The sequence below is a fragment of the Hemiscyllium ocellatum genome, chromosome 37, assembly GCF_020745735.1.
Source record: "Hemiscyllium ocellatum isolate sHemOce1 chromosome 37, sHemOce1.pat.X.cur, whole genome shotgun sequence".
Lineage (NCBI taxonomy): Eukaryota > Metazoa > Chordata > Chondrichthyes > Orectolobiformes > Hemiscylliidae > Hemiscyllium > Hemiscyllium ocellatum.
The window spans coordinates 25,709,313-25,726,607 of NC_083437.1; the positions used below are offsets into that span (position 1 = coordinate 25,709,313).

The 17,295-nt window shown below is 41.0% G+C and overlaps 1 protein-coding gene across 2 annotated transcripts; it reads left to right on the forward strand.

Moving 5' to 3' along the window:
* Positions 1–416: 416 nt before the first annotated feature.
* Positions 417–16,275, forward strand: miip (migration and invasion inhibitory protein). 2 transcript variants are annotated; one of them, XM_060852077.1, is made up of 10 exons: positions 417–638; positions 1,304–1,532; positions 2,151–2,882; positions 3,717–3,819; positions 3,987–4,098; positions 4,304–4,371; positions 5,902–6,028; positions 10,869–10,965; positions 14,061–14,186; positions 14,868–16,275. In XM_060852077.1, exons 2-10 carry the CDS (start codon positions 1,329–1,331, stop codon positions 14,988–14,990), a joined length of 1,692 nt encoding a protein of 563 aa, XP_060708060.1. In that variant the 5' UTR covers positions 417–638; positions 1,304–1,328; the 3' UTR covers positions 14,991–16,275. The 2 variants fall into 2 exon arrangements, with proteins under 2 accessions (XP_060708060.1, XP_060708061.1); XM_060852078.1 differs by having other exon boundaries at positions 417–561.
* Positions 16,276–17,295: the final 1,020 nt, after the last annotated feature.

Consider the following 17,295-nt stretch of genomic DNA (forward strand, 5'->3'; position numbering starts at 1 on the left):
TTATAACTTTAGTTAGAGGAGCATTAAAGGAAGAGGTTGGAATATGGATAGGGCACACAATTCTGGACACTGACACCTACTCTGTGTTTTCATTTTTTTTAAAAACCCTACGGAGAAATTATGCCTGTGAGAGTAACCAGCCTGTGCTGCATTGGCTAGGTCTGGGCGTGCATTCAGATTGCACATTCCCAATGTTACACATAGGTGACCACACCTCTCCTGCTTGGACCTAACCTGTTCCTATCTATATGTCACTCATGAATAGGAACGGCCCCATTTTGTGAACAAACCAATAGGAAGTTGGAGCTCGGTGACAGACAGATAGGCTGACCTATCAGCGGGAACGTCGGATCCCAACCGCCGGGGCATCCGACCAATCAGCGGCCGCTCTCGGCGAGGGGCCAACAGCGGGAAAAAAAACGGTTCGTAGAATGGCGGCGCCCCATGCTTTGAGGGAGACTTCGGGCTGAGTGCGGCCAGAGGGTCTGAAATGATGATACCAGAGAATCTTCGACTCTGCGGCAGGCACTGAGGGCTCAGCACCGGCTACTCTTTATCCATGTGACATTTCTATCTTTTGCTGTCCTTTCACTATCGTTCCTGGGGCAATTTTCCACATTCCCTATTCCGAGCACTCGGTACTTTACTCTCGCACTGGGACTTTATGCACTTGTTCTTTGATGTTCTATCCCTATCCTATGTCCAACAGCAACCTACTTTCTGAGTTAGAAAGCTGAGTTGAAATCCCAGTGCAGTGTTCTGGCACCGTCCTAGTGTCCTCACTTCTGAACCAGGAATTTTTAATTCCCACCTGCTACAGAGCTGTGCAATGACATCTCTGAATAAGTTGATCAGAAAATATCTTTTGGAAAAAAACAGCCTAAAGTCTTAAAGTTCAGGCTGAAACTTCCAGTGTGGTGCTGAGGGAAGGCTACGCTGTCAGGGGTGCAGAGACTTTAAACCAGAACTCCACTTCTGACTCACAAAACAGAAATTGCTGGGTCTGGTAGCAGCTGTGGAGAAAAAAAGTGAATATTTTGGATCCAGTGACCATTGTCTCTCAAACGTGAGGGTCTTATTTCTTGGTGTCCCAAAAAAATATTTAATCTGCAGTCAACATCCGAAAAAGCAAATTTCTCGGACGTTATCACATTACTATCTATCAGATGTTGTGCACAAATTGGCTTCCAAGTTTTCAACATTACAACAGTAATAACTTCAAAGATTTTGCTGGCTGTAAAGCACTATCAAACCTCATGAAGGTAGCTATATAAATTGAAGGTTTTTCTGTCCTTATTTGCAGCAACTGTTGAGTTAACTATTGGGAGATGTCACACTCTGACTATCTGCAGTCTCTTCGAGATCAGAACAAATATCTGCTGCAGAAGCTGAAGCTAAAGCAGTTAAAGATTCCATGGAATGTGCTTGTGCCCCTTGAGAGTTGTGATGGACCCTGTCGAACTGCCATCAAGTCAATGCAGAGCAGAGCTTCTACAGATTACCAAGGGGACTGCAATAACAAAAGTACAGAGGTAGATATTCAGTGCAGATTGGACTTAGACATCTGTCCTTGTGTCACTCAATATCATATATTGTTTACTAATATCTCTGAAGTCCGTTGGGATGTTTTGCAATGCTAAAGACACTTTATAAATGTACATTAAGTAGGCTATTTGGCCTATTGAGTCCACAGTGAGATCATGACTAATCCTTATCTCCACTTTCCTGCATTTTCCACATAACTCCAATAAGGATTCCCTTATTGAATAAAAACTTATCTATCTCAGTTTTGACTATATGTAATGATTCAACCCCTACAGCCCTCAGTGAAAACGAATTCCACATATTTGGCTCCCTGCAAATGTTAAATGAATTAGCCTAACAACATGCTTTAACCCGAAAGGATATTGTTATGATGTTCTTTGATTTCTTATTAGCTACCTTTCAGGTTCTTTACCAGGCTGTCAAATAATTGAATGTAGAGCTGCTTAATTTGAATTACGTTTTTCAGTTTGCATTTGTGGTTCTGCCACTCTACCTGAGAGCCGGATTTGAATGCAAGCTATGAGTACAATGTTCAAGGTTGGTTCTAGCCTTTTGTTCTCAATGGCCCCTATTCTGATCAATATCAATATTTTGATCTTTTTCAGCAAGAACGTGGAAATTCCCTGAAGAATCCCAATCTGAAGGACCAGGCTCATTCAGAACTGCCAGGTCCAGACATGAGTGAAGATGAATCACAGCAGCCCAATGAGATGGTTCTGACTGAGTCCCAAAAGAGAAGGGAAGCATCTCGAGCTGCACTATCCATTCCATTGGCACACAGAGGCAGAAAGCAAGGCTGGACCATTGGTGCTGGAGATGGAGCAGGCATGGAGCAGTCAGACTGGCTACTTGGGAGTGAAGCCCGGGTGATTCCTAACATGGAACAGAACTGTCCTTTATCAATTGGTGTGTCACCTAAAGGTCACCTCAATGCAGTGGAGACACTAGACTGTGAATGGAATAATCTGAAGCCAGAGGCTAGACCCAGAAGCACCCCTTGCAAGTTGCTGACTGATTGCTATGTGTCAAAAGATTTTAAATGCTCAACTCCTTTTACCAAGCCCCCCACTGCACCAAGGTTAATGAGAGAGTCTGTGTATCCTGCTTCAGGACAGCTTTGTAGGGATGAAACCAACTTTAAGGGAAGCAGACCCAGGCATCATTCTCATTTCCTACAGAACTTCAGTGAAGACCCAAAGCCAAGGTCCAAGCTGGAGCCACCACTTTATGTAGAACAACTGTTGGATGAGGGTAATGATCGACAGAGAGAGCGATTTATCAGAGACATTCAGAAGCCAAAACCAATCCTTTTAGAATCTCATGATAAGGTGGCAAAGGTAGGAGGCTTCCCTGATTTACAACTGATATTCTGTTGCTTGAGGTTTTCCATGTTTGGCATTTTAACACCAAGAACATCTGTTGAGTTGGTTTCTTTTGTCTATAATTGGAGTTATACTGGGTTGTTGGTAATCAACTGCATTCTGGCAAAGTGACATGGTACAGGAACATTGACAGAGCCAGAATGGCAGGGTTCCAGGAACAGCGAGAACTAGAGTGATGGGGTGCAGTGAGAGAGATGGAGTGATCTTGTCCAGGTGCAGGAACAGTAACAGAGCCAGAGAAGGGTGGTTCATAAACAGGAACAGTGACAGAGCCAGAGTGGATGTGGTACAGAACCCATTACAGGACTAGGGTAGGGCTGATGTGCTTCTTAAACAAGTATCTGTGTATTGTCTTGTCTGGTATTCTGATTTGTTTCCAAAAATTGCTGTCTTTCTATTCTCTAAACCTACCCATGTTAGTTACATGGCGTATGCTGATGTCTGCACCAGCGATTGCTGGCAGAGGGGATGTGAGCTGATATTTAATGCCTAGAAGGAAGTGAGGACTGCAGATCAGAATGGAAAAGTGTGGAGTTGGAAAAGCACAACAGGTCAGGCAGTATAAAAGGAGCAGGAGACTTGACATTTTGGCCATAAGCCCTTCATCAGGAATGTGGTGTTGATTCCTGATGAAGGGCTTATGTCCGAAATGTAGTTTCTCCTGCTCCTCGGACACTGCCTGACCTGCTGTGCTTTTCTAGCATCACACGTTTTGACTCTGATGTTTAATGTCTACTTGCTATTGGTAAATACATTTCAGACTGTTAGAATTTTCTGTTTAATTTTTAGGTGGATATGGGTCATGTCACATTCCTGTCTCCGAAAGAGGAGTCCAGCCTTAGGGCACAGGTTCAGGCAGTGCAGCCCTTTCTGGGTTATGATTGGATAGCAGGTAAAGTGCTGTAATTGGCTTAACTGCCCACTTGGGCTGAGAAGCAGGCCTTTGTTTTTCAAGTGATCTTCTTTTGCCCTATCTGTTTCACTTTTCATTTCTCCTGGCATGCTGATCAGTCCTCCAGTGTACCAGAGCATTGACATTTGATTGGTATATGCTCGCAGGTCTGATGGACATTAACTCGCCAATGTCAGAAAAATCAGAGCAGTACTTTTTGGACCTGCAGGACTTCAGACGGGTGAACAAGGATGAATGTGTGCACCAGGAATACATGGAGTAAGTGTGAGATGGTGCTATTGAAGAAATTGTGTATGCTGGAGGAAGTCAGTCTAAACTGAAACTGTCTGAGTATCACCTGTGGAGAGATTCAGCAGAACTCTGTTTTTGTTTTGCCAGAGATTATGCACAAAGAAACCTTACAATCTGGTGAACCACTTGCAATAGTGATTGGATATTAATCTTACTCTTTCACTTTTTTCAGAGCAGAGGATCTTGATTTTCAGTCCACAGGCCAGGAGAAGCTTGATATCGACCATCATGTTCATCAGTGTAAGTTATCACTCTGATGGAGATTATGTTTAAAATATATTGTAATGGTTGTAGCAGTTTGGTCTACTGAGAACTCAGTGGATAAATGAGCTATGTGTTGTGGAATCAAGAATGTTATTCTTTACCTACAGTTCATTGCCTGTGTTATAAGAGCTACAACTAATAATCAGGAATGAGGAAGGTGTGCCAAACAGGCTAAGATAAAAGGTAGGGAGGAAGGACTTGGGGGAGGGATGTTGGAATGCGATAGGTGGAAGGAGGTTAAGGTGAGGGTGATAGGCCAGAGAGGGGGTGGGGGCGGAGAGGTTGGGAAGAACATTGGCCAGGTCAAGAAGGCGGTGCTGAGTCCGAGGGTTGGGACTGAGATAAGGTGGGGGTAGGGGAAATGAGGAAGCTGGAGAAATCTGCATTCATCTCTTGTGGTTGGACGGTTCCTGGGCGGAAGATGAGATGCTCTTCCTCCAAGCGTCGTGTTGCCATGGTCTGGCGATGGAGGAGGCCAAGGACCTGCATGTCCTTGGCAGAGTGAGAGGGGGAGTTAAAGTGTTCCACCACGGGGCGGTTGGGTTGGTTGGTGCAGGTATCCCAGAGGTGTTCTCTGAAACTTTCTGCAAGTAGGCGGCCTGTCTCCCCAATGTAGAGGAGGCCGCATCGGGTGCAGCGGATGTAGTAAATGATGTGTGTGGAGGTGTAGGTGAATTTGTGACGGATATGGGAGGATCCCTTGGGGCCTTGGAGGGAAGTGAAGGGGGAGGTGTGGGCACGTGTTTTGCATTTCTTGCGGTTGCAGGGGAAGGTGCCGGGAGTGGAGGCTGTGTATCAAGTTTGCTGCTATTATTAAATTGTGTGCTGACACATTGCTGATATTAACTCATGGCACTTGAAGGTAGCCTATTTTGGTAAGTAGTGGTGGTTGGCTAATGTCTGGTATTTGTGGAACTAATACTAAATTAGAATATTTTAGTTTTTGTTCCAAAAGTGACTGCAGTTCAGTGATACTTCATTGGCTGTAAACTGCTTTGAGATGTCCAATGGCTGTGAAAGATGCTATAAAAATGCAATTTTTATTTTGCTTTCTAACTTCATCTTCTGGTTAGAGGGGAAGTGAATGTCATTGGAAGTATGTGCCTTTTGGAACAAAGAGGAACTGAACCCAAGTGAGAGGCAGCACCTTCAGAGGAAAAGGGGCAGTGAACCCAAGAAAGAGTCAGTACTTTCAAGAGAAGAGGAGGTAGGACTCCTCAACCTCTCAGGCTGTCTGGAGACAGGCATTAAATTGCCAATGTTTCTCAAATCACATGAACAAATTTCAGAAACTGAATGTGATGCCACGGAAGCTGTAATGTCTGATAGTGACTGTTGATCCCACTTGCAGGTAAATCTTTATAACAAGGCTGTTGGTAAAACTGCTCAGCAACTCTGTACATTGTCCATAATGCATACTGATCTGTTGCAATGAATTTGCCAATTATCAATAATGCATTGGTTCAAGATAATGTATGCTCGAACGCATGACTGTGATTGTTTCAGGCACTCACTCTTACCGTGTGAATAAACGTCTATTTGCTGTCCCACTGGAACCAGCAGCACCTTGTCCTGTTTGTAAAACTCCTAAGGCTAAGCAGCCGCACACTCTGGAGGAACCAGCTTATATCAGGTAATATTCTTTTCATTGCTGCATGCATCAAATTTCTGTTTAAACTTTCACTGCGTGAATTTAAATTTTAAACATAAAGTTTTTTATAAAGCAGCAGACAAATGTCTGAGGCACAAACTAATGTAGGTGTGCACAGTTTAGAAAATTTCAGAAGACAATGGAGTCTGATTCTAGTGAGACTCCAGGTTTATGTTTTTGCTCAGTAATTTTTAGGCTCTGGCGTTTTTCAGATGAAGTGATGTTAGAAGCCAGAGACAATTAGATCATGTTATAGATATAATTCGGGTCCCATTGTAAACATATATATCTCTTCTTATTTTTCTGTTCATATGATTTGTTTGTCTGGTTATAATTGAATATGGTACCAAAGGCCACCCAATCGGTGTGCCATGTAATTACAGAGCAACATACATCCATAGACAGTAAATGTAACTATAAGAATTTACAATAGCAAAGGTTGATAGGAATTGTGTGCAGATGAAAGATTTACATCGAGACCCCTACTGTAATGCAGTCCATATCTTGAAACCACATTATAAGCAAGATTGTGTTTTTTGATTGCAGTTGCCCAGTGCACAGACTAGACTTCACCAATGCCTTGGCAAAGATTTTGTATACATCCATACAATTTGCAGCCTTTGCACTCCAAAATGGTATAATATAAGAACTTTAATATTAATTAAATATTTAGGATGCATTAAGTACAAAGTACACACAGGCTAATATGCACTGTATTGATGTATATTGAGCGTATTCAGACAGTGACGTCAGAGATTGACAGCTGTTCTGTCAGTGGTTCAAAGCCTGACGTAAGTATTGAACCAATGCTCAGCAATAATGAGGTGGACACATCCTCTGAACATGTAGGTTAGTTAAGGACTGTTGCAACACTAGCAGTAGTAATATTTTCATTGCAGTCTGTCGATTTCATATCTTAAATTCATGATTAATAAAGTACAGGTTGGATCTATATCTCCATCTGAACTCCTCGAGTACCTTTCTAGGGAGAAAAGTTGGATTCGTGTACCCAATTACCACAAAATATGTATGATTTGGGAATTTACTCCACATCTTTGCCAATTTTACTTCGAAAATTGTTCACAAATATTCTGAGAACCGTTCTACTGTTTGTATGCATATACATAAAAAAGTAAAACCACAGAATTAGAAAAGAATGGAACATAGTGCATTTTTCTTTGTTAATTTTATCAACATGAACTTAGTTTGAAGACACAAAAATGATTATTTATTCACATTAAACACAACAACTTTACCAAAAATGAAATTTTGGAAATGTTTCTGTTTCAAGCTTACAAAAGCACGAAGAGATATAGAAATCAGCACAATTCTTAACAGGAGACTATTGTAAAAAGTGACCACCAGAAACTTGAAGTGCTGCTTCAGTATAATTAAATTTTTTGACATGAATATTCACTTAGCGGGTTTTGAGAAGATCTGTAGCTCAGGTTGAGGTTCGGGATGTAGGTTTGCTCGCTGAGCATGTTCAAACGTTTCGTCACCATACTAGGTAACACCTTCAGTGAGCCTCCGGTCAAAGCATTGCTGATGATTCCTGATTTTTTATATGTTTGGGTTCCTTTGAGTTGGTGATGTCATTTCCTGTGTGTTTCCAGTGGGTGATGTCATTTCTTGGGGTTCTTAGAAGAGACAGTAATGCAGAAACTCAACCATCCAACCCAACTTTGGGTCCACTACGTGGATGACACCTTTGTCGTTACTAAGCAAAACAAATTAGAGGAAACCTTCAAGACCAACAGTAATACCCTTACTGGCATAAAATTCACTAAAGAGGAGGAAAACAACAACAAACTGTCCATTCCGCAGTTTAGCGAACAGCCAATGGGGAACTTCAAACCAGCATCTACAGGAAAGCAACATATACAGACCATATATTGAACTACAGAAGCAGTCATTTCAACATCCACAAACGAAGCTATATCAGAACGTTATTCCAACATGCTACCATACACTGCAGCACAGAAGAACTATGCAGAGCAGAGGAAAATCACCTATACAGTGTATTCAGAAAGAATGGGTACCCAATGAACACAGTCCACAGATTTCTCAGCAACAAACCCAAACAAGCAGACAGAACACCGTCCAGAAACCCTAGCCATTCTCCCCTACATCAGACATCTCAGAAATAACTGCCAGGCTACTCAGTCCCCTTGTCACCATGGTAGCCTGTAAAGCCACCAACACACAAAAACAGCAGCTAATGAACTTGAAAGACCCTATACAGACAACAATCAAAACTAATGTCACTTACAAAATATCGTGCAAGGACTGTAACAAACACTACATTGAACATTCAGGCAGAAAACTAGCCACCAGAATACATGAACATCAACTAGCCACAAAACGACTTGACCCTCTCTCACTAATATCCTTACATACAGATGAGGCAGGACACTACTTCAACTGGGACAATACATCCATCCTAGAACAAGCCAAACAGAGATGGACACGAAAATTCTAGAAGCATGGCATTCCAACCGGAACTTTATCAACAAATACATTGTCTTGGACCCAATTTACCACCCAAGAAAAAGAACAGGAAATGACATCACCAATGCAAAGAAACCCAAACATATAAATAGAAAACAGGAATCATCAGCAATGCTTCGTCCGGAGGCTAACTGAAGATGTTACCTAGTATAGTGATGAAACATCTGAACATGAAGCTTTGAGCTCAGCGAGCAAACCTACATCCATGAATATTCACTCTTTGAGTGCTACTTGCTGCTAAGAGGTGGCAGGTTGGTGTGCAGTTTTTGTTTTGGGGTGTAGGTTGACTTGTATGGATTCTCCCACTGTCTGGACTGAGGAGTTGGAAAGCAAATTGTAGATTTTGCTCCCAACATTTTTACTGGATATGGCTAACTGCAAACAAACATATCAGCAGTACCAAGGTTGTCAGGAGCCACGTTGGGTCTTCAGGGAAGAAGTCCTCTGAAAGGATAAATATGGTTCAGGGGAATAGAGGGATTTCTATCGTGTACATAGTTTCCACAATTGGATTTATCCCTCCTTTTTTTATGATTAGTCACAATGGTCACATTCTTGAAATCCCTGGACATGTTCCGTCCATCCCATAAATCCCATGGACTGTTAGAGTCAGGATGTCAGTCAAGAACTACAGCACAGTAGACCTCAGGTGATATATGATCTGGTCCACAAGCTTTGTTGCTTTTCATGTGTTGGAAGGTCCACTTAAGTTCATCAATGGTTGGTAGGTCAACAAAGGAATCTTCTACAGAATGTTGTGGGATGGTGTGGATGTGCTGCAGTTTTATGACAGAGTAAAGCATTTTAGTGCAGTACGATGGCTCAGTGATGAGCACTGATTGCCAGGGACCTGGGTTTGATTCCACCCTGGGACAGCTGTCTGTGTGGAGTTTCCACATTCTCCCTGTGTCTGTGTGGGTTTCCTCTGGGTGCTCTAGTTTCTTTCCACAGTCCAAAGATGTGCAGGTTAGGTGGATTCGCTATGCTGAATTGCCCATAGTGTCCAGGGGTGTGCAGGCGAGATGGATTAGTCCTGGGAAATGCAAGGTTACAGGGGTAGCGTAGGAGGGTAGGTCTGGGTTGGATACTGTTCAGACAGTCGGTGTGGACTTGATGGGCTGAATAGCCTGATCCACACTGTAGGGATTCTATGATGTTTTAATTTCTCTTTTGTTTACAAGTGAATGGCCATGTTAATAAACGGGAAGAGGTTGTGACAATAATGCAGGTGGATCTGCAGTGTGCAGAGTTCTCTGTTGCTTTATGGTGGAGTTTTAGTGTAAATCTATTATCTGTTTATTAATGTCTTAAGTATAGTTATAGAAAAGAGCAAGGAATGCTTAAGATGAAGATACTTTAATGAAATAAATTTCTGTGAGTTGAAAAGGGATCTGGTCCAGATAGATTGGAAATTATGATTGACAGATAAAACAGGAAATTGAGCAATAGGAGACTTTCATTGAGAACATGTCAAAGTTCAGACTTGACAGGATGTGGAAAGGAAAATCTTGCAAAGCCATGTGACTGGATGACCAAGTCTCTCGAGAGTAAAATGAAAATTAAAAACATGGTTGTTGATAAATGATACATCAATAATTCAGAAAGGGATCGGGAACATAAGACCTAAGAGCAAGAGTAGGCTAAGGGCTACTATATACATTGTAGTTCAGACCTTGCTGATAATATATTAGCCTGTGAGTACTTTGTACTTAATATATCCTAATTATTGTGTTAATGTGATGGCTAAGGCTGGAGGAGCACACTGTTGCTGCAGTCCCACTATTCCAAGGGTCACAACAGAAACTAAAAATTTTTTTTTTTAACTTATGGAGTTAACCGATTAAATACCTTATCCTTATCAGTTGTAAGTAAAACAAAATCTATCAAGCAGGTTTCTTAGTGAACTCGTTTACTGAATTATTATCAAAGCAAAATGTATTTGCTGATGCAATAATTGGTTAGCATACACAATCAGTAATATAAAAGTATAAATGCTAATCCCTCTAAATATCTACAAAACACCACACACACTTTCTCTTTCTTTAGCAAAACAGATAATGAAATGATTTTTTCTGCACATTGATTTTCAGGAAAAAAATTCACTGTTGGCTAATGTTTCTTCTTGAAGACAATAGGAAACAGTAGATGATGTTCTGAAGCCCGTCATTATGATGTCTTGGCACATGTGGCATGTGTTACAAATTTTATTCGTGACTCTGATAGTTGCTCTCTGTACTGCAAAGTAGAATTTACAGGTGTCATTTTATGACCAGCATCTGTAAGTTCTTATTTCTGTGTTTGTTTATTTCAGAGTCAGCATTCCTAGATCAACCTTGCTTCCTCCACACAAATACAAGCCACACCGTAGGAAGAGCTTTGATCCCACAGACAGTCTGTCATTACCTTCAGTAAGTCTTTCACAGTTTCAACACACAAAGTTCAAGCAAATATCAGTACTGTTTTGAGAGATACCTCTGAAATCTCAGCCCAATAGTTTTGGTTTAATTCCGTTTCCATCCAATAACCATTATGATGTTGATAATGGGGATATCAGTGATTATCATGCCAATTAATGTCATGGGGAAATTTTTAGATTCTCTGTTTGGAGGTGGTCATAACCTGACACTTGTATGGCGCAAATGTCATTTGTTACTTATCAGCCCAAGCCTGAATTTTGTCCAGATCTTGTTGCGTATGAATATGGATTGCTTCAGTATCTGAGGAAATGTGAATGGTTCTGAACATTGTGCAATCATCAGCAAATGTCCCCACGTTTTAAAAAATGTATTCGTGGGATGTGGGTATCATTGGCTAGGCCAGCATTTATAGACCATCTTTATTTATCCTTGAGAATGTTGTGGTGATTTGCCTTCTTGAACCATAGTGCTGTTAGAACATAAAACATTACAGCGCAGTACAGGCCCTTCGGCCCTCGATGTTGCACCGCCCTGTCATACTAATCTGAAGCCCATTCCACCTACACTATTCCATGTACATCCATTTGCCTGTCCAATTACGACATAAATGCACTTAAACTTGGCGAATCTACTACCGCTGCAGGCAAAGCATTCCATGCCCTTACTACTCTCTGAGTAAAGAAACTACCTCTGAATCTGTCTTAGACCTATCTTCCCTCACTTTAAAGTTGTGTCCCCTTGTATTTGCCGTTCCCATACTTGGAAAAAGGCCTCCCTGTCCACCCTATCTAACCCTCTGATTGTCTTGTATGTCTTTATTAAGTCACCTCTCAACCACCTTCTCTCTAACAAAGACAGCCTCAAGGCCCTCAGCCTTTCCTCGTAAAACATTCCTTCCACACCAGGCAACATCCTAGTAAGTCTTCTCTGCACCCTTTCCAAAGCTTCCACATCCTTCTTGTAATGCAGTGACCAGAACTGTACACAGTACTCCAAGTATGACCATACCAGAGTTTTGTACAGCTGCAGCATAACCTCCTGGTTCGGGAACTCAATCCCTCTATTAATAAAGGCCAAAACACTGTATGCCTTCTTAACAACCCTGTCAATCTGGGTGGCAACTTGCAGGGATCTGTGTACATGGACACCGTGATCTCTCTGCTCATCTGCGCTCCCAAGAATCCTACCATTAGCCCCAGTACTTCGCATTCTGATTACTCCGGCCAAAGTGTATCACCTCACACTTGTCCACATTAAACTCCATTTGCCACCTCTCAGCCCAGCTCTGCATCCTATCTATGTCTCTCTGCAACCTACTACATCCTTCGTCACTATCCACAACTCCATTGACCTTAGTGTCATCCGCAAATTTACTAACCCACCCTTCTAAGCCCTCATCCAGGTCATTTATAAAAATGAAGAACAGCAGTGGACCCAACATTTGAGTCTGAATGTATTGACCCAGTATAGTTCCAAATCAGGATGATGTGTGGCTTGGAGGGGAGTTTTCAAGTTGTGGTCTTCCCATGCATTTGCTGCCCTTATCCAGTTGGTAGAGGTTATGTTTTTGGACAGTGCTTTTGGAAGCTTTGATGAGTTACCACAGTGTCTCTCATAAGTGGTGCACACTGCTACCACTGTACCTCCCTCAGTGTTGAGGGAAGTGAATGTTGAGGTGGTGGGTGAAGTGCCAATCAGTCTAATGATGGAAGGAAGGTCATTGATGGAGCAGTTGAAAGGTGGTTGGACCAAGGATATTGCCCTGGGAAACTTCTACTGCAATGTCCTGAGGCTGAAATGATTGGCTTCCAATAACCATAATAATCTTTCTTTGTGCTAGGTATGACTGTTGTCAGTGGAGAGATTACCCTAGATTTTCTTTGACTTCCCTTTTGCCAGGGCTTCTTAATGCCGCACTCAGTCAGTTGTTGCCTTGATGTTGGTGGTAGTCGCTCTCACCTCACCTCTGGAATTCAGCGCTTTTGTCCATGTTTGCACTTTTTTGCTGTAATGAAGTCAGGAGCTGAGCTGCCTCCTGGTTGACATCCTTGTCAAACCACACCTCAGGAATCCACCAAAGTGATTGGTTTGCTGCAACTGTATTTTCATTATAAAAATGGCCTTCATTCCTTGATTATTTGTTCCCAGCCTTGCATAGTCACTATTCAACAGCATTAGTCCTGCAGGCATAAAAGACAAGTGCTGGAAAAGAAAACTGCAGAGAGGGATCAGAAGGAAAGAGATTATGGGAAAACCTTGTGAAGGAAGAGAAAGAGAAACAGGAGTGGAAATTTGAAAGAACAAAATGGGTAGTGCAAGATGCCTAAACTGGAGCAAAGGTGGAAGAGGAAATAAAGGAAAATAAACATCGCAGAACTTGTCCATCCATATGCTTTTCATAACTTATTCACATGTCTCCCTTAGATAATCCAGCAATTCCAGTAACATTATAATTATTAGCATTCCTAACAGCACTGTTCTAGCCTGGAGAGATATCAAACACACTTAGGCTGTACAAAGTTAAAAATCACACAATACCAGGTTATAGTCCAACAGGTTTAATTGGAAGCACATTAACTTTTGGAGCACGTGCTTCCAATTAAACCTGTTGGACTATAATCTGGTGTTGTGTGATTTTTAACTTTGTACACCCCAGTCCAACACCAGCATCTCTAAATCATGACTACTTAGGCTGTGAGTCTGGAGTGTGCTGAATGCAGATTCCATGTGAGTCTTGTTTGGAAATCCAGTTTTCCACACAGCTTTATTCGCACTATTAGTGTGGGGTTTTTTTAACATATATTATTTAGTGTTTAACTTGTGAATGCAAGCAGTTTAATTCAATAAAAATATTTGATGTTTACCATGAAATAAGCATAAAGAACTGTTAACTCAAAAATGGTATCTTGTATCAAGAATATGTACAATTAGCAGTATGGAGCTACACTGATCAGAATTCAGAAGAGAAGACTTAGCCACTTTGTGATTGTGCTGGCAGGATCAATCTGGTAGCCCCATGTACATTGTCAGCATATAGATGATTATTTTGTTGAGAATCTAATCTTTGACTGTCTTGACTTTTATAGCACTGCCTTTTGGGCTGGAGGAATACCTTGCCCTCCACCACTCCTATTGCAAACACCCTGGACCTACGCAGCACAGTGGAGGCCAAAAAGATTTCCCCTCCACTGGGCCCAAACCTGTCCAACCTGGTAAGATCCTGTAAAACTGACATCTATTCCTGGTAGTGCTTAGCACTGGTGATCTGTGACTGAATAATGACAGGAAACAAAGGATGTTGGAAGACATCACATATTATTCAGCTTTTGTGCAGAACGATCTCCTCAGGGTTTTGCCTCTATTTAACTCGGCTGGGTGGATACGACAGGCATTGCTCCTGCTTAAAGGATCTCTATTCTGCATAACTATCTCTGTGCCGTACCTTTTTGAACTCCTTGATCTGCCTCTTTTAATGACTTTCCATTGATTCACAATTCAAATGCCCTTTATGTGAAAGTGAGTAATCTTTTCCTGGCTGTCCCTCTAAGTTGTGTGCCTTCACATTTAAATCCTTTCAATGAACTATTTGCTCAGATTAACTTTCTCAACTCTCTTCTTAATCTTTAAAACTCCAAATACATTTATCTTTAAGTGCAGAACAACACCTTTTACTTAATTCGTCACACAGAGAGTAGAATTGTATTCCTGAAGTTGATTGAAACTAAGTCTTTTAATTAATTTAGAAGGGAATTGAGTGAATGTAATTAGGAAACATAGTGAACAGGGAAATAGGAATACAAAGCATTTCTTGTACTGGCAAATACTGTTGTTTTGTATTTTCTGAAAAGAAGTGGTTGAACCAGTAACACTTGTGTTTTATGCTTATGTTCCAGAGTCCTGCTGCATCTCGAGTGGCTGGAGGTACCAGATCTGATGAACTGCTAAACCATTCACGTTTGACAGCCTACCAGTTTCAGAGATTAAGACTGGACAGTCCTTACTCAACATTCTACTAACACCTAATGTCCCTGGACATATACATACTTCCATTCAGTGCCTGACCTTTGTTGGACCCCAAAGGATTTCTAATCTGTTTTTATCAGTAAAGTCTGGTTTGGGGATGAGTGTGTGTAGTCACCTTTGAAAGTCCAAGAAAGAAGGGGTGGGGGAATGACGAATAGTGTGTTACTAGCATATCAGATCCTAGCTGTACAAATCAGTCCATTTCAAAGCAAAAAGAAATGCAAATTTTGGAGAGGAATTGGAACAATTGTGCTACACAGCAAGCCAGTCGATTGTGAGAGGTGTTAAAATTCAGCCTGTCCATGAATTAGAGTTAATTGCACGTTCTGTTGTCAGCTGTATTCATTTCAGTCAGCCATTTCAGAATGATAAAAACCCTGTTTACATATTTAATTGTGGTATCCAGTAAAGGTAGTGTTTTGTTGAATGAACTCCAAGGATTTCTTCATATTGCTAATTGCGCCAAGGCTTTCTTGAACAGAGAAGACAGCTGGAATAGAAAATTTCATGAAGTGAAATTGATTGTGTTCTTGTTTGTCTGTACACTGAGCATGGCTTGTATTTGTTTGAGAGTGCAATCGCACACTCTGTCTGTGTATCCACTTTAACAGAGTATGACATATTAAACCTTCTGTGCTGCAAACACCTGCCATTTGCAGTAAGCAAGCAACAAATTTCAGCTGAAGAAAAGAGTTATTTTTAATTTTTTAAAATATTGACACCAAACATTAAAACAATGAGAAATCACTGGTTGAATAAATAGAAATGGAATGCAAAAAAAGGTGATTACTGGTGAGTAGTATGATTGAGAATGCAGTGTGCCAGCATCAAGTGAGCAATAAGAAACCCTGCGCATATGCCCTGATTGGGCTGTACCATTGAGGAATCTACCAGCTTATGACAAAAAAAATGGAAAATTGCTGAAGTATGAGGTTGCTCTTCTGATTAGAGTGATTTCAACAATCATGTTGTCAGCAACAGTGGGAGAGTGTCAGTGTCTTCTGTTTAATCCCAGGTTCCCATCTGAGAGGATGGGACTGACTCTTATCATCTTAACTAGGGGTTTGCTCAGTTGTGACTTGCTGTGGAAAAAAAAGATTAACCGGCTGTGAGCAGGTTTGATTGCTAGTATCTCATCTGATGTGTTAGTTTAGCCTGTAGCTTCCTGTCTTTGTCTGAAATTGTAACCTGAATGCTGCATGTTTTAATCATTAATCACTGTGCAATGTTCTTACTGATAGCTGACGTTATCTTTTACAGCGTTTAATCTTTTGAAGCCTTTGCTGTAATCAATTTTTCACTTTGAAACTCCCTCAATAAATTATTCTATATTTGTTATGATCTCGGATGAGAGCACCAAGTTATGTTATGATCTCATTCAGGACGTGTAACGTTTAATTTTTAAAGAATAACAAAAGGTATGACCCTGGGCACTTACAAAGAGAAGAAAGCCTCAAAATTCCAGTCTTGAGCAAACAACAACATTTTACAAGTTAGAACAATGATACAATCTACAATATGTTTGCAACTTATTATTAATATCCAAAATTAACACATGGTAAATATAACGTAGAATCTCACAGCATGTATCAAATAGTTGATATGATCACAGATTTCGCAGTAATTATTTGCCCATTAATGACATGGTGAGTTCTCAAATTTCTCAAGGGATTGCAATTTTTCACTTTGGCTCAGCTGGACTTGATACTCCCTCTCGAATGCTGCTCTGTCATGAACTGCCTCAATGATTAAAACTACTCAATTTCTGTAGAATTCTGAGTTCTCACTGCACAAAACCTGAGTAGTTCAACTTCCTTGAGCAGCACAGTTAATAGCAGCTGTACCCAATTTACCCTCCTCCAATTCACTGTATTCTTGAAATTCATTTTTAGTAACCTCTATTTTCCTGAGTGATCTATTGGAAACTTTGCAGAAGGCTCTGCCATAATTGAATATTGCTACCTAACAATTGTTGGAATTGTGTGCTCTGAATGGTATATTTGAGAGAGAACTTTGCTCAGTACAAAGTTTTGCCAAAACAGCAGAAACCCTACAGGGGTACAGAATGTTCAGGGGTGGCAATTAAAAAGGAAATAAGCAGAGTAGAAAATGTGCATAAGGTGATAACCACAGGTAAAATAAAGGAAAATCCGAAAATGTTTCACTATACATTAAAGATGAAATGAAAGAGCTAGGGAATGAGTAGGATCCATTAAGGGTCACAGTGGTAATTTGTGTGAAAGATGTCCAGTACTAGGATCCATAGGTTTAAGGTGAGAGGGGGAAAGTTAAAAGATG

What these genes read in the sequence shown, in the direction of transcription:
- miip (XM_060852077.1), top strand. Translation starts at nt 1,329, where the DNA reads ATGTCACACTCTGACTATCTGCAGTCTCTTCGAGATCAGAACAAATAT. An exon ending in GCAATAACAAAAGTACAGAG is followed by an intron (nt 1,533 to 2,150) that starts GTAGATATTCAG and finishes GATCTTTTTCAG; the next exon opens with CAAGAACGTGGAAATTCCCT. An exon ending in GAGGAACCAGCTTATATCAG is followed by an intron (nt 6,029 to 10,868) that starts GTAATATTCTTT and finishes TGTTTATTTCAG; the next exon opens with AGTCAGCATTCCTAGATCAA.